The sequence below is a fragment of the Streptopelia decaocto genome (assembly GCF_964273445.1).
Source record: "Streptopelia decaocto genome assembly, chromosome: 3".
In the NCBI taxonomy this organism is placed as follows: domain Eukaryota; kingdom Metazoa; phylum Chordata; class Aves; order Columbiformes; family Columbidae; genus Streptopelia; species Streptopelia decaocto.
In genome coordinates, this window is record NC_138656.1 from 93299774 (window position 1) to 93327257 (window position 27484).

Below are 27484 nucleotides of genomic sequence, written 5' to 3' on the forward strand. Positions count from 1 at the left end.
TTCTCGCTTCTGTTGGAGGGGGACATGATATTTTGCCTTCCTCCAGTCATCAGGAGCTTCCTGTGGTCACCTTGACTTTTCAGAGCTTATTGACAGCAAGCAGCCTTACAGCAATATTGACCACCTTCCTCAGCACTTGGGGCTGTGCCCTGGCTGGTGCCCTCCCCCTGTGTATGTCTGATTGCCTGGTGTGCTCCCAGATTCTTCCTCTGCCATAGATAATGTTTCACTTCCCCAGGCTCAGCTACCAGTCTCAGGGATCTGAGAGGCTTAATCAGGCTTTATGAAGTAAAAAATGAACCAAACAAAGCTGTGAATATTTTGGCTTTTGCCATTTCTGTTGTCATTAGGTCCCCTTTGAGGAAGGCCTAGCGGCCTCACTTTTTCCATAGCCCTCTTGATGGAAGCCCTTCTTGTTCTCCTTCACATCCCTTGCCAGTTTCAACTCCCACTGGGTTTTGACTCCTAACTCCATCCCTGTTCAACTCAGGTGCTGGTTCTGTATTCCTGCTGGGAGTTGGAGCTTTCTTTCATGATGACTGTTGTACTTTTCCACTGCAATTTTCCTTGATATGCTGAATAGCAAAAGGGGCTTGCTGAAAGTTCTGAGGCAACAAGCTGCTTGAAGAACCTATCAAAACTTAATGCCATCAAAATGTAGACTGGGATGTGTACAAGCACTTCTGCCTCAATGGTTGGAATTTAGCTGTAAGAATGTGCTAGAAAGCTTTGCTCATAACAACAGTTGAAGAGGATGTGTGAGATTACAGGAGGAACCTGAAAGGTATTAGTGCATGGTAGAGGGAAAGAAAAGCACACTTCAGCAATAGTACTTGCAGGAACTTCTAACTGGTCTAAAGGGATTTGGAGTTTCTCTTGGTATCATTTAGAAATGCATAGCTTCATCAGATACTAGTACTCAGCTTAGAAAAGTGAGTCATTAATCAGAGACAGAACAGAAATGTTTGCTTAAATGCCTGTTGTGCTTACAATGCACCACACAGTGCTGAGCACCCTAGTGAGTAATGTAGTAGTTACACAGCACAAGTCCTACAAATTTAGCTTATAGGATTGGCAAAGAAATCCATTCACCTCATTTATTTTAGCAAAGAATTTCTCTGGAGTAAGCATATGTAATACAGGATCTATCTTGCGCAAGTTTAGCCAAGCTTCTTATTTTCTTACCTTAGCTGGGAAAAAAGGTTGTGGCCAAGAAAACAGTGAAGTACCTCAGCATTTGACATGACATGTTAGTTTTGCATATAGCTGTCATAAAAGCAAATTGAAAAGTTTAAATTTTCTTATTCTTCACCTTAAAAGTTTGTCTATCTATAAATGCAGTTTTGCAAAAAAAAATGAAGTTTTATACTGATCATCTCCGTGCACTGTAGCAGAGTTAAAGCATTCTGTTCTGAGATATGGTTGCACATTTCCATGTACCTGTCAAGTCAAATCTTTTCCATGCATGTAATCAGTACTTAAACGATCTATTACAAGTGAATTAAAAGTAATTCTAGTACTTCCTGTATTTAGTTCTCCTTCATTGTGGCAAAATATGTCATTTTCTGACACTTGTTCAGATATATTTATTGGAAATAAAACCACTCTTTTAGTAAAATGGGAATAAAGTATTTGCATCTTGGAAGTTTCAGAATGAAGTATATTGAATAGAGTATTTTATTTGTTATCTATAAATCAGGATAATACCACCTTTCTAAAGCATTCTGACATTTGCTTCTAAGATGTGGGTGTTATTTTTTAATATTCTGTTTGTAATGTGAAGCCATGGATTTAATTCATTCTCTGAGTGATACTATAAAATCAACTTTTTCATCCTTGTTCTCTCTCCCTGCTCCAAGGCTTTTTATCACAGCAATCTTCCTTCCATATACCTTCCAATGATAAGCAATGTAGCATTGCAATCCTGCTGCAGCTGAACATTTTGCTTTCACTATAGTCATTGTCCATGCTTCCTTCATAAGCAGTAAAGAATTAACTACATCGACAAAGTTAAACTGAATCTGACATAAAGACTTTGCAATGCCTCATTGTACACTTCACCTGGTATGACCTGTTAACCAGCAGCATATTTTAATACAGAATTGGCTGCTGAGGCACAGTTCCTCCAAATGTAAAAGTCTCACTATGCAAAAATTTGCGAAGAGAAGACTGACTTCCAAATTATGCATAAAGGAAAAAATGTCATTGTACAAAATTAACTATTATTTCTGATAGATTTTTAAATATGAAGACATCAGCATAGGGGTTACATCTTTAACTACTAATGGAGAACATTGTCTCTTACCTATTGAAACATATAAAAGCACCTAAAAATCCATATGAAAACTATAAAGTATTATTTTGCCTTTTCTACCTGATAGTGTTTATAAGTTTTAGTGATATAAATTGTGTCACCTACTCTGTTTAGTAACTTTTATTACTATTTATCTTCCATGGTAATTGCTATTCTTAAAACTATTTTTATCTGTCAACTTTTAAGTATAGATGCCAGAAACTTCACATTTCTGTGATTATGCAATATATTACTACAGACACTGCCAGCTATTACGATGCTTAAGATGGGAGTGATTGGTTAATGTAGTGTGTTTGCATGACAATATATAATACATAGGCTGAACAACAGCTCATCAAAAGCCCGATTCTGATCATCCAAGCATTTCATAAATCCATTATAATTGATATTCTAGACATTAAAATTTAGTTTTAAGCTTACTGAGAATTTCTGACGTTAAATCCATGCACCTTCCTCAGAAGTACTGACTGTAATCTAGTGGGGGGAAATTAACAGCAAGTCCAGCTGTGTTGTTACTGCCCATTCCAGAGGTGTCCTCAAGTCATTACGCTGATAACAGCTGAGAGATCTGGTTCCTGTATAATGGTGCAGCAGACTGCTGGACACAGTCCGCCAGGAACACATTGTGTCCTATTCTGAGAGAGGTGGTGTGACAGCTAGACAGATTAGGAAGCCTTGCAGCATGCTGACTGTACACCAGTCTAATAAGTAAGGCCCACTGGCAACAGGCAACACAAGGTGCAGCCGGTTGGCAAGGGGATTAATGAGCAGACAACTATGCAGAAAACGTAAGTATGGAAAGACAGCATAAGATTGCCTACGAGGTAGGTATATACTGGAAGGTATATTTGACTGAAAGCAAAACTATGAAATTGGGAGTATCAAAATGAAGAAAGAGGTTGGCCTCAGAGCAGAAACAGCATAGCTTCAGCAAAGAAGCAGAAAACTGAGAGGAAGCACTTAGGGTTCAGGCATTCTATGATTCTATGATTCTATGATTTAATACTGCCGTTAACTAAGTAGTAAAAAGCTCTTATCCCGCACCAGTCTAAATGTACCCTGCACATCTAAATAGCTTGGCTTATTCCAGTAAACCCACAAATACAACAAACTAACAACCACATGATAATGAATTAGCTAATAGCTACCATAATTATATCTCAAATATATAATGTTGTGATAGTGGGAAAAATTTGGAACAATTTCAAGTAGCATAAGCAGTTCAGAAAAGTATAATAATTTATCATTCAGCTGAAGGAAGTTTAACCAGCACAGTTTGTTAGGGTGTATATGAACTATCAGCATTGAGACAAGTAGTAAGACAGAACGATGAAGTTATATATAGCTCAAAAGCGTACATTGTATTTCACTGTAATTGTGTGAAAGTACTCTGTTTCAGTGTAAGATAGGACAATTTGAATTATCTCAGTATGATGACCCTAAAACTTCAGCAGCAATTAATGAACACATTCTACTTAAAATGTACATTCTTATGACACACAAAGCAGTTTATTAAAATTCCTCCACTAAGGTTTTCATCTGTATGGTGAAGAAACAAATGTTTATTCTGACTCCTGCAAAAGTATTTTGCTTTTGAATTTTTTAACAATGTAAAATTTACACTTACATTTATTTGAAAATGAACACTAATAAGATCATACTTATTTTGCATTACAACTATGAGCTTGATTGTTAATGAAAAAAGGCACACAGAAGACAAAATGGCATTGATTTGCTATTATCTAAGTTTTATTCTATATTTAAGTTATTTTTGTCTTTGGAAAGCGAAGAATTGGAAGTATAATGCACAGCATTTATGAACTATACAAAATAACTGTAGACAACTGGTGCCATAATAAAGTGGTCTTCTCAAAATATCTTTCAGGAAATATTTCCTCTTGTATTTTTCAGATATTTCCATTAGTGATCCATCTTTCAGAAGTAATGAATCATCATGGATGTCATTCGCACCCTTTTATATCCGGCATAAGACCCATATAAAACTAGAGTTTCAGCCTCTGTCTCCAGATGGTATCCTGTTTTATACTGCACAGCGTCTGGGTACTCAGTCAGGTAAGGACATTCCAGTTTGCTGGTATCATACACCCAGGTACTTTTTTAAAAAACAAAGGCAGTAAATTGAAGTTATTCAAACATTCAGTCTGTGTAACCCATTGCGTATGGTGACTGGGTTTCAAACAGTGAATAATCAAGTTCATAAGAAAAAACATGGATAACAAAATTCTGGAGTAGTCCAAAGCCACCAAGTATTTAATGAGGTGATTCAGGAAAGAATTTTCCCCTGAAAAGGAACTGTAACCCACTTTTCAACATTTACTGATTCTGCTCCCACAGTTTCAGTGCAGCTACACTGGGATTCACAGTCTAGGGGTTTGGCCCAGTGTTTTAAAATGACCAAAAGTAAAGCAATAGAAAAACTGATCAAACAGGAGGGCTAATGAGGTTCATCAGAAGTTTAACTTTTTATTATACAATGCTGAAATGCTTGCTGGTGCAGCATGCCAAACATACAATTTCTGCATTTGCCAGATATGCAGAGTGAAAAACAAATCTAAATAAAACTTTCTACTATTTATAAAAGTATTGTAAACTTTACTGAGTTAACATTTCTAAAACTTCATGGCAAGAAAACATAATTTGCCAACTAGTGTAAATACATTTTAAAAGTTAGTCTTTAAGGTGTAATTTTTTTGTAATTACTTTATTAATATATTTCATCTTTCTATTGCATTTATGTGGTGTCCTGCATGGTTTTAAACAAAAACATTACATATTAGTCACAACATGATCTTAGAGCAAATTTTCTACTTCCATTAAGTAGTATATTATGCAAAAACGGGCTTTTGCGTGACAAAAACCCCACAACTATTTCTCATGTATTTTTACATTCCTTTGTTCAAAGCCTAGAGCTTTGAGATATTTCAATAAACATATTCAGCTACACATGAATATAAACACATATATGCCAAATTTATCACCTTCTTAGTCTGTACACAGGTATTTTAACAGGCTGCTATTTGGTAAGACTGGTAACACATCATACACTGCTGGCACCTCCTCAACCACATAGAGAGAAGCAGTTTAAAAAACAAAAATATGGAACATCTGTAATACAAATATATGTATTTGCAAAGAACTCTGTCTTCTACAATGAATCTTTTATAATTCAGTCACTTACATGCCAAATTCTGAGATTCTCAGTGAACAGTTCTCTCCTACATAAACTAAAGCATTACATGGGCCATGAAAAATAGAAGAGAAAAAATGATCTCCCTCAAAAGAATAGTCAGAGGAAGTCATCTTTTCTTTAAATCACTTTCTAGAATCATATCAATTTCATTTCAAAATAAAATATATCTTCTATAGAGTAATTTAATTTCTTTACAAATTTCCTACTTCCATTTTCACTGTCCTGAAGTTTTGAAAGGTTTAGGAAAAGGTAATCAGCTGGCTCTTCATATTTGCCTTCTTATAATCCTGTCAAATCCAGGCAGAATTAGACTGATGAAAGACTCAGAAGTATTCTTAGCAGGCAGCAGATGTGAAAGAGCTTTGTGTTGGGGATTAGTTTAGAAAGCACTTTATATAAAGCCTTTTCTTGTACACAGTTATGTAAGATTTAATAAATTGATTGCCGAAATCACAGGAATTTTTTTCTAAAATTCCTTTTTAATAAGAAACAATTAGAACATTTTTTTCTTCCTCATTAGGCAATGTTGTTTTTTAAAAAGAGATGAGCTCTGACTACGTAGCTAATTTAGCAGTGACACTGAGTTGTAGCATCTCACAGTGGCATCATTATACATTGGCTTGGTTTGTCACTGGTGTAAATGTCCCTTCAGGGGCGTGCCCCCACCAAATAACCCTCCCATCATTTCCTTCTTGCTTTGTTATTTTCAAATAACATTATAAACATTTATGAAAGGTTGAGTAGGTGGCTGGTCTCCTTACTCCAAAGCTGGTCTGCTGGTTCCAGCTTCCACTCCTATAACAGTGTCATTACTTCAGTAAACACATTTAAACACCTGACAAATTGGCATGAAATGGAAAGCATCCTATGAATGTTTATCCGTTAGCAGAATTTTCTATAATTCTATCAGTCATCAGTTTTCTTGCTCTGTCAGCTGTTTCTGAATGTGTAATGTGACTTTAAGCCTGGTAGTATTGATTTCTGCAGGTCCTAAGAAAATTATTTCCAAAGTTTGGCAAAATCTATGTGCCCAGCTATATTAATAATATGCTGGGGAAAAAAAAAATCCAACAAGTGAGCTGCGTATGCACATTTTAGTTTGGGAACTTGCATATCGAATGACTTTTTCCCCCTCTCTTTGATTACTTGTTTATAGAAATGAGGTAAAAATGTGGGAGATGCAGACAGTTGTGTGCACTGCTGCTGAGCGAGGTCTCTGCCAATAATACAGCATTCTTGCAGAGTTCAGCAGCGCATCGGTGCAAGGCCAGCCTACTTCACTTCTTCTCAAGTGCAGTTCTACCAATGAACGTGTGAGAGCCCCATTCAATAAATAGACTCTAATTCAGACAGGGGTTGCTGGATGCCCATCGACTGCTGAACAATGTATAATTCAGTCCATTTACATAGTGACCCCGCTCTATACTTGAAGGCCTCAGCACTCTATGTAAAAGGCAGTAAGGAACATCACTTTTTCATTGAGTTGTAGCATTACTGAAGCTTTACATTTGTTCGTGAAGGTGGAACATGCTGTGGACTGTCTGCACTACTGCAGGGAGCAGGCCAGGGTGATGGAAAGGTTTGCTCCCTGATGAGATAAGAAAGAACAGTTATGCTGGGTGACTAAGAAGGAAATCAGGTTAACAAACGGAATGGGATGACTCACACTAAATTTAACACTCAACAACTGCAACACCAGCGCTCTGGCTCTCTTTAAGAGGATTATGTTACCTACCTGGTCTGAAAAACCTCAGAACTTTAAACTCCTCGTATTTAAGGCATTTCAGTTTAAAAACATAAGGCATGAAAATAAGAGATATTGAATAAGAGTGCGGGTGTGTGACATCTGCATGCTTTTCCAATATATTGTTTATGGTGAAAACTGAATAATGGAATTGGACTAAAATATTTTGGAAATGTTCAGAATGTCTAGAATACCCACAATGAAGGAGTCTTGTTTTCTTATTCAGAAACAAATTGATTATCCACCCACCTTTAGAACAGAAACTTAAGAGTGGTTAAGCCTCTCTTTGCAGTCATTTCTTTAGCCAATAGGGACATCATTTCTGCTTTGTTACTAATTTTGGAATCATTTGTATGGACTAAATCAGCAGGGTAGGAAGCAGAACTACCAGGTCTGTGTGTGACAGAACAGACACCCCTATTAGTCCTGAAATCCGTTGCACATGCAGTGTTCTTGCTACCTGTTTGCCATTGGCAAGCAAACTAAAACTGAGACTGGCAAACTGAGGTTGCTCAAGGAAGGTGGCTCATTCTCACTGCCAAATTATGCCAAGGCGACAGTGATGACTAAAAGAAACAGGAAAAATTTCTTCACCAAGAAAGGCAGCATTTTTGAAAGGTGAGACTGAGTGGTCTAACCTACAAATAGATAATTGCCCACCCCTTGAGATGCATTACTCTGTCTGGGGTTGTTCTGACCCCAGCTATGCCCCTTCTGCTCTGGGATGGTGCTCCACGTGGAAGCTGGAATCCACCTGTTGCCACAGGGACTTTTACATGGTTCAAGAGATTTACAGGCTTGGCTTGATACAAGTGCTCAGTCTTGCTGTGAGATGTGGCTCCATACATGGAGTAGAATCATTTTGTAATAACCCATGAAAGCATATCCTTGGGCAGCTCATGTCAGTGTGCATTAGAGGCACTGGCTACAGTCATCTCTGGATGAAAGGTCAAGTTACAACAGCTGCAACAGGCTGCAGCTGATACCCAGTGCTGTGCATACACGCAGACTGTGACAGTCAAGGTTAATAAACACCTGAAGACAAGGAAGGCAACAAAACCTACCGATTAAGCTGAGAACAACAAATTTCAACCATGCTGCTGTATTACTGGCTAGCAACTAGCAGCAGAGGCTGCAGAAGGGTGGGAATGAGGCTCATCTCTTCTCTCTGTCTTTTGTTCTCTTCTTCTACACGTTTATAGCCCTCCCTCTTCTGCTTTGCTTTCTCTCCTTGCTCCTGGGCCTTATCCTGGCTCTTGGAAATGCTCAAGAGGCCAACTGTGAAGGACAGCTGTTGGTCAGTTAGGTTCTCTCCCATGTGGAGACCAGAGTACATCACCTTCCTTGGCCATAGAGTAGAGCCACTCAGCGGGAGGCTGACACAGCTGTTTCAACCTCTGCTAGACAAGAAAAGCTCTGCTGCTGGAAGAATACATTAAGGGTCACAGCACAAGAGGATGTGATTTAGGTCTGTGGAAGATAATACAGGGTGGAAGGAAAACTGTGAAGAACAGGATAACAAAAAAAAAAAGGAAGAATGAAAGCAACATGAACCGAATTCAGCAAGGGAGGAAAGAAAAGTGAGCAAAGATACATTTGGACCTATGATGGTTATAGGATGCATCATACCAACAAGAAGCAATAATACTGTTGGAGACACAGGCACTTGACTATGGTGGCTTAAAGGGTCAACTTAGAGTGAAGATGAGCAGGTACTGAAACTAACCTACAGTAAGAGACTTCCCTTTCATTAATTGGAGATTATTCCTGTCAATGTTATTGCTTATAAGAGTGTAAGGTTCAAATGTTCCCTCTGTCACTGAGACAGTGCCAATGATCAATAAACATTTCTGAAAAAAGAAGGTGGAAGGAGTGGGGAGGGGTGTGGGGTGGATGCTGCCCAATACAGAAGCTGACATTAGGGCCTTGAGCTAGAGGAATGAAAGCAACAGAAGGCAGAGACTGAGGCCAGCAAACATACATCCAGAGCTGCCATCTCAGGGTTCTGAAGTGGCTGATGGAACCACAGCTACAGATGTTCTGCAACCAGGAAACCACTGCCTAGAGCTCTTGAGACACCTGTCCTGCAGGAGCTGCTGAAGTACTGAGCTCATCAAAGCCTCTGTCCCCAGCAGAAGATCATAGCATGGAGGCTTCTGCTTAGTAACACAGGATGAGAAAAAGAACAAGAATCACATGTCTTATGAGTCTCTGTAAAAGAATCGAGACCTTCAGTAGTCCAGGAACTAGAACTAATCAGTGAGTTTTGAGCAAAGGGAGAGCCTTTAGAGACCTGCACTTCTGCATCACTGGGGACGTGACAATAGCATCAAAAAAGACAAACACCACTGGCAAGAAGACTGCATCCACTGCTTGCAAAGTTACTTAAAAGGATGATCTGGAAGATTCTTTGGCCTTAAAAGCTAGTGGAAAATCCTTATTGTCAATTTGCAATGAAGTGCAGGAATAAATTCAGGTACTCTAACAGGTAATAAAGGCTTTGTCTTGTACTCACAGAGCACAAGGGTAGCCTTTGAGTCACCGTGGGGAAGAGACCCTGAAAGAGAAATGTTAAAAGTAACGTCCAGGACACTCTCCCTGCTCAGGGTCTGTCAGCCTACTGACATTGTATTCAGTCCTCCTAGGAAATACATCAGCATTAGGCAGATTTGATAGTGAAAGCAGTAACTGCATAGATCTTTGCCCAACACAGCTGTGTAAATTTAACACTCTCACATTTGTTATACATGGTAATGCTTCTGGCATGAACAGGATGTCTCAAAATAGAGTGCAGCATTCCTAGCATGCGTTTCCAACTGCACAAATCTTTCAATATTACAATGTAGATGAGTTTCCTGTGGAAACATAAAAACGGTGACCTGATACTGCTTAAGCATGATGCCGTCTAAGATGGGGATATACAGACACACCTGCATGTCTAGAAAAAGGCTGACCATGAAAGGGCACTGTTGCCATTTGAGAGAATTTAAAACTTGACTGTGTGACTGTATCCATCATGCTTATCCAGACCAGTAGCAAGCTGAAAAAATTTTGCGATGCATTTAGAATGCATCATAAGAAGTCATATAAGCAGATACCATAATGGATAATCCAGATCTCACACTAGTAGTCAGATGGACACACAGGAGACTTTTCATTAACTTCTAGTTCTAGGAACTGACTGCTCGGGACGTAGAGTTGACCTGGCTTCTGGGAATGCTGATATCTGACATGGGAGCAGGTGAGATTTATGCACATAATAAAAGCCTGAAAATTAAAGTGATGACGAAAAATCAATACCTTTTTGGAGTGCTAGTTTCTACTATGGAATAGAGAGAATCCACCCTGAAGTGGAGCAACTTTGATTTGGTGAAAAACCTGAACTGGGGTTTGCAAGTAAAAGTGCTATTTTAAGTCCAGAACAGTTCCTTAAGACAACACCTGCTACAAAATTCCCTCCCCCTGAGAAGACAAGCAAATGCTTTTAGCATTTAGACTATAAAAAACCCCTCTTTTTTATATTTTACTGAAACAGGGAAGATGAGAGGGGCAGGAATGTGCATCAGAACAGAACTGAATGCTGCAACCACTGAAGATTTTGCTCAACACCCAGGGTCTTGACAAATTGCAGTTTCAAGCCACAGCTAAACTACAACAGTTTATTCCCAAAGAAAATTCAACCTGATTGCCTGGCAGTTCCTTGCACACCATGCAACTGCTTGGGCAAAGGCTTGAGTGAACAACAAATTGATGACTGTGAGTGCCTACCTCAGGAGGCTCTCTGCTTTTTTTTACAATGCTACTAATGGGGATAAATAGTCCAGATTAGATGAGATCCTAATCTGAAAAGCTGGAAGCAAAGTTGTGTGTCCCGTGTGTAGGTCATGTTTTCTAGAACGCATGGATCAGCTATAAAATCTACTCCTGCAAAACTGAGGATGTCATTTCCTTCACATTTAACAAAAGCAAACTTCCTCAGAAAGGTCTTTGGCCCCAGTTAGGGTCATATGGGACAGGTTTGACTATTGGTCAAACTGGAACAGAGGAAACTACCTTGCTTCATGGTCTCCCATACTGAGACTGCTTAGAGAAGAACTCTAGTGGTAAGGGTGCAATTTGTTTAAAACGATGAGGTAATTCCTATGACAGCATAGCTCTGCACAGGCTTTGTCTGCGCAACTCATCCCTCAGGAACAGGACAGACCAAGGTCTCTTGTTGAAAATTTCACTGGTTGCTAAAATGAAGAGGAACAAAGATAAGCCCATAATTTGCCTTCACCTTGAGAGGAAATTTTGTGGACACTGAGCACACAGCACCTTATGTTAGACTCCTAAAATGTATTCAGCCAGTTGTCCCAAAGTAGTACCTATGGCATGGATAAACTTCATGGAGAACTATTGAGCTGAATCCTGGGATCAATGTCCATGTCATAAAACTTATCTCAACACTGCTGTTCTTGCCAAAGACTAAAATGGAAAGTCAATCATGAAAAGAGAGGATCTAACCAAGGGAGTAAGAGGGTGCCTCGAGAGACTCAGAGTCAAAATAGGGATGTTTTGTTATTTTGTTCACAACTAGCAGACAAGAAAGTTATTCCCATTTGAAGAGGGGGCCAAAATCTGTGCTAAGGCACAATCCAGAGTACTCAGTCATAACCTTTCTTTACACTTTAATAGCAAATGCAATAACATAGATTTGCTCTTGTAATAAGACTAAATAAGACTCTGAACCTGACTGCAAGTACATTAGCCACATTGTTAGGCTTGAGTCAGAAGCACTGCTGAAACCGTGTCCATTTTTTCCTAGACATCACTGAAGCACTATTCTCTAATGTTGTCTCAGACGGATTGTTGTCTAATGTGCAAAGCTACTGAAAAACTTCCCTGCAGGCCAAGAAGTCTTGGAGAAAGTTCCAGTTTCTCCAGCTCTTCATTACAAGATAGATGAACAAGGAACTCTGGTCAGATGTTTTCCTTCTTCCTAGACTGCAAGGAATGAGCACTCACGTCCTCGGGCAAGTCTGCATGTTTGGGTAGGATTGGGGATTGAAGGTTGCCAAAGAGGTAGTTCAGGAACTTTTTCTGATGCTCCTTTCTTACCCTAGGATTGAGGTCCTGATAAAAGAAATAGACAAGCAGGTTATGTACATTGCTCAAACAAACAAGTGAGATGAGTGCATTCAGACTATGCACTGAAAAATGAAGCAAGCTTAAGGCCACATCACTGAGCAAGAGAAACCACAAGTGAAGAGAATTTTATTCATTTTCTGAAAAATGTAAAAACAAGGTACTCAAAAAGAACACTAAACACAGGTAGGTAAAACGGATCATCACAACTGGAACTAGCAAGCTAGAAGGAAGAGCTCTGCCATCACTACACCGAAGCTGAAAGAACGAAGAGCCTTCTCATTCTTCTGTGGTTGTCTGGGGCAGGGAAGGTGTGGTGTGAAGCACGTGCTCTACAGCCACTAATAAAATTGAAACATCTCCAGAAAAAAGAGAGGTGTCATTTTAGTAATTTTCACAAGCCTCCAGTAAATTAAGCTATTCATTTTTAACTTCACTAAAGGCAGCATAATTCAAGGATTAGATAGAAATGAAACTCCCAAGAAAGCACACCATTCATTCTACTAACAGGTCTGCCCTTAAGAATGCTGAATTTTTAAGGACACTGTACTTTCCAAATTTAAAAGTATTTTTTCATTAGTAAAATACTACATGAACTTAAGTTTTAACGGTAACTATTAGGACAGAAAGCTTACATTCAACTTTAATAAACATATTTATCAATTTATTAAAAATAAAAACCCCAAACAAACAAAAAAACCTTATGCCTACTATTTCCAAAAGCAATATATCAAAAAAGTTAAATTGCAAAGTTTGAAAAGGTGACTTTCATTTGCACTGTTTCGCTATCCTCTTCTGCCTGCCTGCCACCTTCCCCTATTAGACTCCATCTCCACCCTTCAATACCTTCCTTCCAGCTTCCATTTCCTCACCTTTCCCAGTTTTATTTCTTCACATTTGTAGGTGCAGTTCACAGTGGTACCCTCTCTCTCTTTATATTGCCTGTAAGGCCAGAAACACTGGTAGTACAAGAAAAGATAACTCCCTCCTAATACCAGCTGTCATGGAGGCCTACAAAGAACAATTCAATAAAAACCTTATCAGTTCCTACAGCTGTCAGATTATTAAAGCCAAAACATCCCTGTTGCAAAAAGCAGCTTCAGGGAAAGCAGTGTGGTAGGTGCAGACAAACTTCCAGTGCACTAAACTGATGAATCTATCAGGCCTTTATTCACCATATGAAACAGAGTATGCTGGTGTTTATAACTCGGCCAAAACTTGTTTGTTTTTGTGGGAACACCAGCTCGCATTCCTTGGTTGCCAAAGAGATCCTGTGTCCTCCCACCTCACAGTTACCTAGTCTCTGCACCAAAGCAGAGCTTTTCAGAAAGCTGGGCTTTTCTTTGAAGCAAATATGAGCTCAGTTTCCAATAATGAAAAAAAGGCCACAAAAAGCTTATGGATTATTCCTTTGTGTGATTTATACATGATGATGGTACAAGGCTACTAAAAATAAGAATTGGGGAAGTGCAGGCGTGAAACCATCACGTGTGTCATCACGCATCTTCAGCGTGCTGCCCCTAAAAAGTAAAACTATTTTATACTGTTTTTCACAGGTGACTTTCTATGCATATCGTTACTAAATGGATATATACAGTTACGCTACAATCTTGGAGACAAGACAGTCATCCTGCAGACCTTTCAGAAGGTTCGTGCAAATGGCCATACATGGCATTCGCTCAAAGCTGGAAGAGTGGGTAACGAAGGCTACCTGGACCTGGATGGCATCAACATCACTCAAAACGCTAGTCCTGGAATGACCGCGCTAGACACACACACAGATTTTTTTGTTGGAGGGGTTTCCTCCTTAAACCTTGTCCATTCAATGGCAGTAGGAAATGAACCCACAGGTTTCACTGGCTGTATACGAGAAATTGTAATAAACAACAGGGAACTGAGGCTTACCGTGACTGACCCCAAAGGTGGAGCAAACGTCGGTGACTGTGACGGAACAGCCTGTGGTTACACAGTGTGCAAAAATAATGGAACATGTCGAGTTGAAATCTCAGGCTTCTCTTGTTCTTGCCCACAAGAGTGGACAGGGAGCACGTGCGAACAATCTGTTCACTGTTCACAAAACAGGTGTGGGTCTCAAGCTCTCTGTATTCCTCAGCCTAGTTTGTTTTCATACACGTGTGTCTGTGCACTAGGCTGGTCAGGTAAGTACTGTGACAGTGAAACCAGATTTTTCATAGCAAAGTTCATTGGCAACTCCTACATCAAATACACAGATCCTTATTATGGAAAAAGAGACCTCCAGTATAGCCGCATTTCTTTAAATTTTACTACCAATCAAACTGAAGGCTTAATAGTATGGATGGGAAAAGGTGAAGATGAAGATAATGATTTCCTTGCCATTGGTCTTGCCAATGGAACATTAAAAGTTGTGATTAATCTTGGAGAAAGAATCTCTGTCCCTCTAATTCACAGCAAATACTACAGCTGTTGTGATGAAAGATGGCATTTTGTTACTGTAGTTCAAAACCAAACTTGTATTAAGGTATACCTTGATGAGGAGCTCATTCTTTTTGAAGATATTGATCCACACAGAAAATACACTGCTTTAAACTATGGAGGCATTTGTTATTTTGGAGGGTTTGAAATTGGCAGAAAAGTCAATATAGTCACTACAGGGCTTTTTCAGAAGGAATTCATTGGCAAAATTAAAGATGTTGTGCTCTTCCAAGATTCTAAGAAGATTCAGCTAATGAAAGCAGAAGGGTATAATGTTTACAATGGAAATTATGGAAATTAATTGAAAAACTGTTTAAAACTCTTTAAAAAGTGATGAATTTCCTTTTCCTCCTGCTTCTTGTGTTAGCTGGCAGTGTAAGGCTTGCAAACCAACATAAGAAAGTGCTTAATAAAATCATCCCTAATTCTTTTTTTTTAATGTTATTAATAGCATATCTAAAATGTGATCAGCTGCTTTACTTATAATTACTTACATATACTCTTCAGTAGTTACTTTAAAATAACGGGAAAGTTTGCAGTTTCTTTCTTTATTGTGCTGGAAATAGTTTTGTAGAAAAATAGGTAGCAATTAGCTTATAAAGCCAACACACAACTTACCTGTTTCTCCAAAACTTAAATTGTATTAGAATTTTTATAATTTTGGAATATTAAGGTCAAGTGTAAAAACTGAAATTGGAGGGAGAAAAAAAAGGTGCACTTGGGATTAAAAGAATGTTTCTTGTAATGAGAATTCTAAAAATCATAACATCTGTAATTATTTATTAAGTCTAAAAGGTGATGACATGCTCCCTTCCTCCTGAGTCTCTATCCATCACTTATGCATTTTTGTAAGAGGGTAGGAATTAAGCCTGTCTTCCCACTAAAATATTACACTTAAAGAAGAATGATTTTAAGAGTGGAAAAGGTATTTTACTTAATTCTTGAAGAGATATAAAATATGCCTCCTGGTCTTCTCCAGCAGAGGTCTCCCCTGTTTGACTACATGAAAACTCTTTGTTTTAACCATTCACGACTGGAACGTGGGAAGCTGGCAGTCAGCCTACAGGTAACTTCTATTCCTAACAGCTTAAAAACTAGGGAGTCTAAGAACTGCTTTGCTTTAGACATACTTTTCTGGCTTATATGCCCCTAAATGAGATTTTGAAAATTTACTAAACAAAGGTTTTGGCCCCAGTAAATTGAATTTACATGCCTATGTTTTTCATGAATTTATAACCTCAAAAATAAATAGAGCTCTTCATATACAAATGTGAAAACTCTATTCCTTCTGAAAAAGCTGTTATATTCTAGTTTAGTCAGCAATAAAACCAAAATACACCAAGTTATATTTTAATGTGCTTAAACGAATGATTTATGATAGTATCTACATTTCTTATTTGACTGCTGACTTACTGTATAAGTAAAACACTTAAATAAAATAGTGACTGATTCCTATCTTTTCCTTTTTTACTTTACTGTTGCTCAAAAGCAGATAATAAACCATCACCTCCTTGCACGGAAATTCTCCGAATATAAGTCTTCAGTGGGTACCCATCAGAAACAAGCAACAATTTCTAATTTTTTTTGTCTTTCCATAAAGCAGAGACAATACGTACAGTAAAACCAGGTGACACACGTTACTTTCCACATATCCATAATTAGTATGCAGCAACGAATGCACTGTCAAGTCAGTTACAGATGACTTGAAGATAACTAAGGTGGGATGCAGTGATGGAATTACCCTGAGACATTTTAATAAGGATTTGCAGAGGTTTGTGAGGTTCCTTCCACCCTCTTCAGCTGCTCTGAGCCCTCAAGCAATCAGCCCGATGCACTGGAGCCTCTTCCCAACAGGCAGCTCATGAAGCCCACTTGGCATTAGAGCTGGCCCCAGATTCTTCTCCTCTTCTAGTTTCTCTTAGAAGGGCCTTTTATGGCCATGTGATGCCGGGAAGGAAGCGTATTTAGGGTTTATCCTGTTCTCTCGGGGGCTGCTGGGGTACTGCCAGTTCCTCCTCAGTGCGCGCTGCTTTCTGTGGCCTGAGCAGCGATTCAGTGTGAAACAAGTAACAAGTCATGGGAGCACTTCCAGCCAACACGGGTGGCTGAAGGCAATGGAGAAGACAATGTCCTTTATTCCTGCAGTAGCGGGATTTACTCCCATTTACACTAACTCAGACTCTAGGACCAAATCCTGGAAACTGTTACTGCTTGTTAATTTAAACTCCTAAAAACCCTCTCTCTCAAGAGCTGTTTTACTGAGGCTCTCTTCAGGTTCTGCATACAAAAGGGGGGCAGTAAAGCACGTGGCAAATTTTACATATTCTTTCCAAATAAATTATTTCTGGTAGTTCTGTCAGAAAGCATTCCTGGCCTTTTCATACAGACATATGCAATTTTCATTGCCCCCAGTTTATTTTTAGAGCACAAATGGATGTGAACGTGAGAGATGGGTTGCCCGGGGACCGTAAGTAGACTCTTATACTCTTGAACAGGTCAAAAGAAAATCTTCACAAGCAGAGCTGCTGACTTAAAACTTACTCCAAAAAAACAGAACAATGCTTTGGTGCACTTCTGTGTCTAAAGAACCCTGATGTAATTATTTAAACAGCAAAACACATCTATAATACTACCAGATATATTCAATGGCACTACTGCTATACAGACCATGGAATTAATTTGGAGAAAAGCAAATATAATCATGTCACGGTATCATGCTATTAAAACTACTAACAAACTGAGGATTTTTTCCTCATGAATCTTCTCAGCTATGAGTCTATGAAACATTACTTAATATAATAAAGGTTTACTGCCCCCTTTATTTCATACAGCTGCCTGCAACGTATCCAAATTATATTTTGTCTTAAAATATATTAATAATTAAAACTAAGAATTAGTGTATTGTTAAACTGGAAAGACCTTTCTGGAAAGAAGAGGATTTTCAACAGCAAAGTGCAAAATGCTACGTCAGTACGTAATGTCATGTGAAAAAAAACAATCGACCAACCTACCAACACTGAAAACCAGAACAATAAACCTAAGTTTTTCTATATATGGTGGAATATTTTTGTTGTTTCTGACAGACTCAAAGTGAACAGTGTATTTTAAGAAGTATAAGAGCAGCAGATTTGTTTTCACATTTGCCTTTTTTTTGCTTTTTGTTTTGCATCAGTGGATGATAGTCTCCACAAAGTATCAATTTACTGGAAGTCCCAATGGTACAAAACACCCTTCTACCCTTCTCCCCCACTCTTCACCCCCCAAAACTTGAAACATCCGAGCCATGAAGTGTAGAACAGATGTGGCATTGTGTAACTCAGCCTGCTATATTCGTTTAGCCTACAGTTTCACACCTATGAAATCAAACACAGACAGTATGTGAGAAAGTTTTATCATTTTAGAATCAAAATATCCCTTAAAATATTTACATTTTACAGTAAAAAGGATAGCAAAACACAAAGTAATGTACAAGCTTAGATATTCAAGTTTTTGAAGCATGGAAAATGGTGGGAGAAATGAATTTACTACTACAAATCATATTTTCAAGAATTTAGGTTAAAAATGCTTTCTTATTAAAACAAGTGCAGTTTAAAGCAGTAACATTTGAGCAGCTCAGCCTTTCAATTTCTGGTCACAAACTGCTTCAGATGCTTAGGAAATACTTGAAAAACTAATGAAACACACTTCAATTATTTTGTTGTCCTACTGAATAATTAAAAAAAAAAAAACAACTTTTCACACCTCCAGACATATTATATTTTGTTATAATGTTTGTGGATTCTGAGGCCCTTTGCTACAGTCTGTAAAAACAGTGCAATTTAAAAAGAAGGTTATTGTATGAAATTCACCTTTAAAATTAGCAGAGCATCTTAAAACAGAAGAGAGCACAAATTACCAAAGGCAGCAATTATACTGCAGACTTAAGCCAACTTCATCAGCTAAGAAAATTTCTAAGCCTTTATTGCATATTAATAAAAGAAATCTTTAAAATTTTGAATATACAGCAATGTAAAACTTTTAAAAATATTGAACTCCTACTTCTAGCAATAGTTGGTATAATGAAAAAAAGGATGAGTATTGGTACATCGAGTGGTACCAGAAGACAGACTTGTTTCTGCAAAACACCAACACTGAATAAAAAAGATGGCACAATCCTAGCAGGCTTTTTTTTTATACAAAGTTTTACGACGTTACTCTAACAGTTTATTTAAATAGGATTTTAAAAGACTGCCTGCATCTTTTTACCTTTTGCTTTTAGTTTTATCACTGTGGTCCCTATGTCTCTCTCTGTTCTTTTCACTTTCTCGTTCTCTATGCTTCTCTTTGCCTTTCTCCCTCTCCTTATCTTTTTCATGAGCCTGTTCTTCACTTTTAGGCTTTTCCATCTTTTTTTCTGGATTTCTGGTCTCTCTGGGGCTTTTTCCATCAGCAGCCCTATCACTGTGGGGAGACCGCAATCTTTCTTTGTCTCTCTGTCCTTCCTCTCTGCTTTTCCTCTCTCTCTCTTTTTCCTGGTTTCTGTCTCTGCGTCTGTTTCTTTCAGAATCTTGCTCCCAATATTTTTCGTTGTTCCACTCTTTCTCATGTCTGTCTTTCTTTTGGTGATGGGATTCACTGTAAAATCTTTGCCTCTGTTGATCATTTTTTCCTCTACTGAACCCTCTCTCCAAATGCTGTTCTTGTCTGCCCCAAGGATCGCTGTGGCGTCTTTCTGGTCTCCTACTATCTTTACTCTGAAAAAAACTTTCTGGCCCCAAAAATCTTGATTGTTTGTGAGCCACCGGTAGTCCTTGTCCAATGGGACCGGCATAGCGTGGTGGCTGACCTGATAAATGAGCAACGGGTGGCCATGGCATCATCGGATTCTGAGAAAAGCCAAAGCCTGGAGGAGGAAGAAGTGGAGGTGGTAAATGAGGAGGAAATCCAAACATAGGGTTGTTCTGTGGGGGGAAGTTATGAGGTGCAGGAGCCTGAAACTGAAACCCAGGGGGATTAGGTTTAGGATGCTGGAAATTCTGCTGTGGAGGTCTAACAGATGGGAAGCTGCCACTTGTAACAGGGCTTTGGACTTTGGAAATGAATTCAGAACGAGAAGAGTTTTCAGTTTCAAAATGAGATGAAGCTGCTGCTGGTCCTCTTCTAAATGAGTTCACTGTTTCAATGTTTTGCATCAGTGCATCTTCCTGCGAGTGTTTGGTATCTTCCGCTTGTGATGCACACATGCTATCTGCTTTTGCTGCAGTTGAACTGTACTGTGCCTCACTGGTTTGCGTGTCACTTTGATACAGGCTTAAGCCCACTTCTCCAGAAGATCGTTTATTTTCTGGTTCCACTTGATCATTTCCTGAAGCATTCTGTCGGTCTTCATTTCTGCCAATGTCTCCTTCCTTGTTTTCCGAAGTACTAGTCTGCTGGCTCCGTCCAGCTGCCTGTCGTGGGTCTCGTTTAAGATTAATAAATGGTGGTGATTTAGAGGTATTAGCAGTGCTACCTTCAGCAGAGCCAACATTAATGTTGTTCTCATTGTTTATTTTCCCTGCATTTGGTGAGGAAGAAAAGCTGGAACTTGTGGTCCTTCTAACTTCCTGTGCAACATTATCCTTGTCAGGTAACTGCTGTTTTGGGTCATTTTCTTTACTTTCTTCAGTTTCTTTATTCTGTGACTGAGCAGACAAATTTGCTAAAAATGCTTCTGTAGAGACATCTGGAGGTTTTCCCTTAAGACTCAGCCCTATTAAAGATCCAGCACTTCTTGCAGAACTTGAGGTACCTACAGCTGCTGCATCCACAGTTACAGTTGCGTTAGTGGACTCCTGTAGATCATCCAAACCAGTCTTTGCTTCACTACCTTCAGTAGTTACCTCAGCAACATCCATGTTTTCTTCTTTTAAGGTTGACTGCTCATTTAATAATGGTATGTCTTCACTGGGACCCGCTTCTGACTTGCTGGGCTCATATGCTTGCCCTGTCGTACCCAACAGGCTTTGAAGAATATCATCGACTGGCAGCGGTTTATTTGCAAGCTCCAGAGTTGAAGGTTGATTTTCCCATCCAACCAAGACTCCAGGAAGAAATCTGAGAGGCTTTGGTGGTTCATGTTTGGTACTTTCTACCAATGGTTCAGTAACTGCTGGAACATCATCTATATTAGATTGCTGAGGTTTATTTCTCTGCTTGTGTAGCACAGTTGTGAAGGAATTAAAAAAATCATTTTCCTCTTCTTCTTCTAGTGCCAACTCATGATGAGAAACTTCAGGTTTGTTTGGCTTGCTTTTCTTCTCCGGTGGCAAGCTACTCAAGGTACTTTCAGAAGTTTCATCCACAAAACTACTAGTAACACTTGCAACAGCAGTAATCTGCCTCTTCATTTTCTGGCGAATTATCAATCCCAGTAATAAATTTGGTCGATGTATTTCAATCCCTGTACAAAATTGTAACAGCAATTTATCATCTCCTTATGTTTTGGTTAAGATAATAATTTTAACAAAAATAACTCGCATACTCTTATATTATAGAAAGCATTTTATGACATCTGAAATTTCCATCATTAAACATAACAAACAAAATTATCAAAAATGTATTTCCAACATAAAAATTATTACTTCAAACATTGCAAATTAAAATTGCTTTAAGTACTATATTGCCCACTATAACTTCAAAATGCAGATTACAAGACAGGTATATAGGACATCTAGTCACATAAGAAAAAGCACAGAAGTTAAACATCATGTTAGTTTAAGACAGCTACAGTCTGCTAACAGTGGTAGCAAAGCACAAGAGGGAAAAAAAATACTTGCACACTTGAAACCACCAAGTCTCCAAATTTATTTAAGTTAGAGGTACTTCAAAGATCTACCAAGAGTGACATTCCAAAATGCTTCCCTCACTCCATGAAGGTCTGGTATTTCAAGGCATACTATTAGCTATCTCTTCACTACGTATATTTTGTTCTGTGTAATTTAGGTTCTTGCAAAAAAAAAGTACGTTGTAGCTCATCATGTCTTCATTTCGGCCCTGCCTATCTCAAAAGAAGAAATTGTCCACAAATTTTTATAATCAAAATAAATTGATACAAGATAACTGAGGTATATTTGGAACAACTGAGAGCGTTTCAGGATCTTTTCTTCCTTGCCCACACGTTTTTTAAATTTTCTATGTCTTTTTTTTTTTTTTTTTGAGAAAATTTGGAACACTTGAGAAAGAAAATGAATTAGTAGATTTCAAATAATGAAAAATAATATTTTAAAGTTCGAGTATTAATTTGGCACTCAGTATGCCTACCATCATAGTTCACTTGCATCACTGAATTTACTGAAACTGTAACCTACAAAGCCACCTGGGTTAGAAGAAGAATGTTGTAAACATGAAACAAAGTTATACGTAGTAATTTTTCCAACAATACTTAAAACATCCAAAGAATCTCACAATGGAAAATTGATGTCTTTTCAAGAAAGCTAATATAAAACTATGGAAAGCTCACAATATATTTGAACAGAATAACTGGCATTTTTAAATGTAATTTTTCTCTTATATTCCTGTTGTAAATGTCTTTAAGTAGCATTACAATAATAAAGTTCTAAATTCCAAGCTGTACTTACCAGGCCCATCAAAAGGCACAAGATGATGTGGGACTTTATCTGAGGAACCTAAAGGGATGAGGTACAAATCTTTCACTTGCTTCATGTTATTAGCCGCTACACCATAGCGTTTTCTACTGCTGAAATAGGCAAACAACAATGCATAGGATATCTGATCCTCTTCAGTGACAGGGGTAAAGCGAACTACACAGATCTCCTGTTTACAAAAAGAGAGAGAAAAAGATAGTCAGATACATTTTTCTAAGAAATTTTGATTGTTTTAGTGACTGCTCTTTATTTAAAAGAATAGTTCAGATGAAGAGAAAAAGCCCCCCCATGAATGCAGATAAAAAGAGACACAGAAGGAGCAGTAACAGGGCCAAAAGTAATTAAAGAAAACTGGGGAAAACAAATAAAAAGCATTTAGTCTATAAAAAAAAATGAATTTCAGTGCATGAAGGTCAGCAAAAGCAAATGCAAAATCTTGCACCTTGAGATGGAGTAACCCCACGCACCAGGACAGGTCGGGGGACCGGCTGGCTGAAAAGCAGCTTGGCATAAAAGGACACAAGGATCTGAGTGGACAAGCTAAATGTGAACCAGCAACATGTTCATGCCAAGAAGGCCAAATGCATGTGGGTGTCAGAACCACAGCAGCCAGCAGCCCAGGGGAAATGATTATTCCCTTCTATCCAGCAGTTGTGAGAGAGCACCTGGAGGACACTATCTAGTTGTGGGCTCTCCAGCACAAGGACACCCCGCACACCACGGGACAAGTCCAGCAGAGGACCACTGAGATGGTTTTGCATACTGTCACAGCACCGAAATAAACAGTGACACTTGAGTCATGTGTTGTCCAAACATTCACAATGAGTTACTGGCTCAAAGGAATACAGGTATTCTCAAGCAGCAAATGACAGCTTAAGATCAGAAAATACACATCATCAGCTGACATCCAACCCACGCAATGTAACAGTGAGTTATCCTTACAGTGTCATGTATTTTGCAAATGTTCCAGGAAAAAAAAATCCTTAGGATCAATAGGATATAGGTTAAACAGCAAGTCTTCAATATGTAAAATTCTTACCTTGGTCCCAGAAGCTTTGATTTTTTCTACATACTCCCAGACAGTGTGAGGTGATATTCTGCCACCTACTTGAATACTATCAGGTAAATCCTATGAGAAAGGACAACAGATATCTGAATCCAACTTAAAAATTGTGGTAGAACCTTCATAAAATATCTATTTAGCATGTTAGACATACTTAATTCTTACAGTTCTTAAATTATAATTTTAAAATATTAGTAGAGCTCACAACAGTAGAAACTAATTAATATTTATATTTTTGATATTTAAATTAGTATTTTCAGTGCAAAGTGAATGATCTGTACTAAATTCATTATCATTCAATACTGTTTGTCTATACCTTCCCCAAAATTATTTATTTCAGCAACATTAGCTGTAAACATAACTGTACTGTGCTCTGGAAACACCCAAGTTATCTGTAAGATCAAACTGCTGTGGGAGCCCCACACCTACGAAGGAATATAATAAACTTTCAGAATCTTAATCATGAGGGACAAACGTAACCCACTCACATGTGCATACATAGACATACATTTGTTCTTGGGTACTTTTGAATTCACTATTCACAAGTAACAAAAACAGACTTTCAAAATTATTTAGGAACAGCTAAGGAAAAACAGTTTTTTGAAATAAAGCAGAAGAGTTTGCAGAATAACATATTTGTAAAATAATCACTTAGTATTAAATGGTATTGCATATCCTGCACTTCGCTGAAGATTTATAGCAAAGATAATCACATTAATAGAAGACCTAAGTGCTTTTAATTAGAAAGCTGATGCATCCTGTGGCATTGGCGAGAAGTAACAATGAGCCTTATGAGCCCTCTGATCCTTACTTTATGCCATGAGGACATCTATTATAAGCAGTTGCAGCCCTTTCCTGCCTCTAAGACACTGAAGAGAATGCTTCATAAACTTTTTGTTTTCAGGTAGTATTTAGTCTTATAAGGTTAGGACCAGAATTGCCACCAGATAGGCAAAAAAATACATTCCATTATGCAGGCTTCTGTTGTAGAAGATGAGAAGTTTTCTTGCACTGTCAACAGAAAGAACCAGTAGACACTTCTCTGTGAAAAATTGGCAGTGACTTGTTCAATGCTTTCAATTCAAAACTGAGATCAAATTTTCTAACCTCTAATTCAGAAAATGGATGGCACCAAGGTGGTTATCTCAGTAGCAAATTTTGTCCTATCTTTCCCTCCTACTTTGCACTAGAGAAGATGTTCTATAATAAACAAAATGTTCAACTTCTATAAAACCAGCTCTGGAAATTACTCTGCTTATCCTCAAGAAACATCTTACACTGAGAGCAAAACATCTTAAAACATATCAAATAACTTGAATCCTGATGAACCACATAAGACAAGCTGAAAAACACCTTACTTACAAATGCATATCCTAACCCATGTCCTCCCACAAACACTTTACTCAGAGCAGTGGTCATGCTTCACTGCCTTTCCTCATTATACTTTGATTAGCCTACAAGGTAAACAAGTCACTAAAGATAACAGATGAATTTTTTAATTCTTTGCAGTAAATATAAATACCTCCGTTAAATAATCAAAAGAGCCAGAAACTGGATAAGCCTTAATGACAAACTTTGCCACTGAAGGCATATTGATGAAACCCTTCCAGATGAAATTCAGACGTGCCAGAAACAGACTTTCACATTCCACAGTTCCAGGTGTTTCTGACCTAAAAAATTACAAACAAAACCCACTGTGTTTAGAATATGACATATTATGCAAGATCATGTAAATTATAATCTTTCTTTGTAAAGGAAATTAGTTGTCATTATGAATTTTATTTTTCAGTTAAACATACTTGAGGGTCAATGAAAAGAGACAGGCAGACAACCACGTTGCTCACCTTCCAGAGGAGTAGGTATGTGTTACGTTAAGGGACTGCCAGACAAGCAGCACATTAGTTCACTACTGTATCTTTTGAGAATGGAGAAGTTATTTAGTCCAAGAGTTACTAAATGCTACTGAAGAGGGGACACAAACACATGTAGGTGCTGTAGACCCAGTAACATCTTCCCCTGCCATAGAGAGGCGGAGAGAAGACCCTTGTGGGCCTGTGGGCCTTCACCCTGCCTTCCTGGCTCCTACACATTTCAACACAGCCCAACATGTTATCAAAATATTCTAGGCACACTATCAGCAGTTTTAAGCTAGCCACCCAGTACTGCCACACGTTTGCTGTTACAGTAATAGAGTAACCTACGTTTCTTTCTGTCTACATTAGAAATTACTTATTTGAATCTCCAGCAAACTATTAAAAAAAAAAAAAAAAGTCCACTGTCCTTGGTAAAGGATCACACTGTCCTGATAAAGGCAAAATTTCAGCATGAACTCTGGTCAATTCTAAATAACTGGGAGTCGATGTTTTTCTAGAAATCTCTCCATCAAACAAAAAAAAAAACCCATCCTCATAAACTGCAATTCCCTCTTTAGTGGGTAGCCGAGTGTGGGAGAAAATGAAGAGAGAATTGACAGCAAATATGGCAACAAAACATCAAGCAAGCTGCTGTTAGCTGTCATTTCTAGAAAAGTGGTGCTTTGAGATTTTAAACTACCCTGATTTACCAGTGTAAATGCCCTGTTTAGAGAAATCTCAAATTCTGCAGCTTTATACATACACACGCTCATTCAGTTGCAGCACTGTACATAATACTTTCCTTAATAGCAAAATAAAATACAAAATCTATTTTCTGATATTTTTAATATGAACTCGTGCCTTTTTAGGCCTTGTTGCATCAGAAAATGTAAGGCTGTTTACTTTTCTCCAAAAAGAAAATGTGCTAATTAGAAATTCTGGAATCACAACAATATATGTAGTATTATTTATACAAATGCATAGCATCATTTACTTCAGCAGAAAACCCCATTCCTAAGAAGCTGTATAACTTCAAGTACACTAATGGATTAATGAAATAGCATTTGAAAAATTAGCTTTAGTCATAATAGCTTAACAAGATTAATAATGTCTTTCATTTTAAAATACTTTTCTACAGTTTATATTACTTTGGGAGAGGTGTCAATGATGATTTTGATGAGTCTTGCTTATCATCTTCCAGTAATTCTGAAGCTAAAATACTTGACGTTGACGAAAGGGCATCTGCAATGCTCTCTGCTTCGTTGTCCGACTGCTTCCGTGCAACTCCAACAGACACTTTCACTTTTTTTGCAGAAAGATCATCAGTAGGTGGTGCCATTCGGCCTGCAGAGAATGAATTGCAATGCTTTTTATTTTTTCTTAAAGACACAAAAGTGGACTTCCTCTGAAGATAAGGAAGATGCACCAAAACTACTATATACTGCCCCTGAAGTATCATTTCTTTATCCTAACTTACATTTTATAAATATTTATACAAGTTTATACACTATGTATTTATATATTATTATCCGTAAATATTGCCACTGTAATGGGATAAGATAAAGAAATGAGGAGTCAGCAATAGCATGTATACTCAATTAAAGAGATTTCTGTCCCTGCAGGCGCCCCCACCTTTTTTTTTTTAAGTAGAAGGCAACTTTATGTCAATAGTGTATCATGTCAATACTGTCTCTTTGGTAAATTACAGAGTAAAACAGTGCTTCCACATCCCTGTCAGCAAACTAAAAAAAACACCCCACATTTATTTACATTCTTGAGGTATATTGAGATTTATGACTAAAAAGCATTATACAAGCATGATGCATTTATTTTGACGTGCTGTGCAAAATTACCTATGCAGATTTTGCAGTTAAGATCAAAGAGATGATTTTTATGTTGACTTGTAGTGTCTGGAGATGAAGATTCATTTGCTTCTTTATCTTTTTCAGCTTCCTCTGACTTCTCAAAAACCTTCATATTAGGTTCCTAAGAAAAGTCAAGCACTTTTCAGTTATCTTTTTTTTCCTCTGTTAATAGTCCTAATAATGCTACTCATATTGCTTAAATATTTGATGGTATTTTCTTCCCTTCAG

At 38.0% G+C, this 27484-nt stretch overlaps 2 protein-coding genes across 5 annotated transcripts in view; one reads left to right on the forward strand and one right to left on the reverse strand.

Annotated features, from left to right (window-relative positions):
- EYS (eyes shut homolog) overlaps positions 1-18082 on the forward strand; it is a gene marked incomplete at its 5' end in the record, with an annotated part of 687713 nt that extends 669631 nt beyond the window's left edge. The window contains 2 exons of the mRNA XM_082048968.1: positions 4226-4387; positions 13953-18082. Coding sequence (XP_081905094.1) covers positions 4226-4387; positions 13953-15151 — 1361 coding nt within the window. The 3' untranslated portion in view covers positions 15152-18082. The remainder of the gene's footprint in view (positions 1-4225; positions 4388-13952) is intronic.
- Positions 18083-18224: 142 nt separating this feature from the next.
- Positions 18225-27484, reverse strand: part of PHF3 (PHD finger protein 3) — a 52363-nt gene continuing 43103 nt past the window's right edge. For all 4 annotated transcript variants that reach the window (XM_082047251.1, XM_082047248.1, XM_082047249.1 and 1 more), the window contains 6 exons: positions 27245-27377; positions 26540-26735; positions 25061-25208; positions 23515-23604; positions 22449-22644; positions 18225-21271 (listed from right to left, as the gene is read on the reverse strand). In XM_082047251.1, the coding sequence (XP_081903377.1) occupies positions 19092-21271; positions 22449-22644; positions 23515-23604; positions 25061-25208; positions 26540-26735; positions 27245-27377 (2943 nt within the window). In that variant the 3' untranslated portion in view covers positions 18225-19091. The remainder of the gene's footprint in view (positions 21272-22448; positions 22645-23514; positions 23605-25060; positions 25209-26539; positions 26736-27244; positions 27378-27484) is intronic.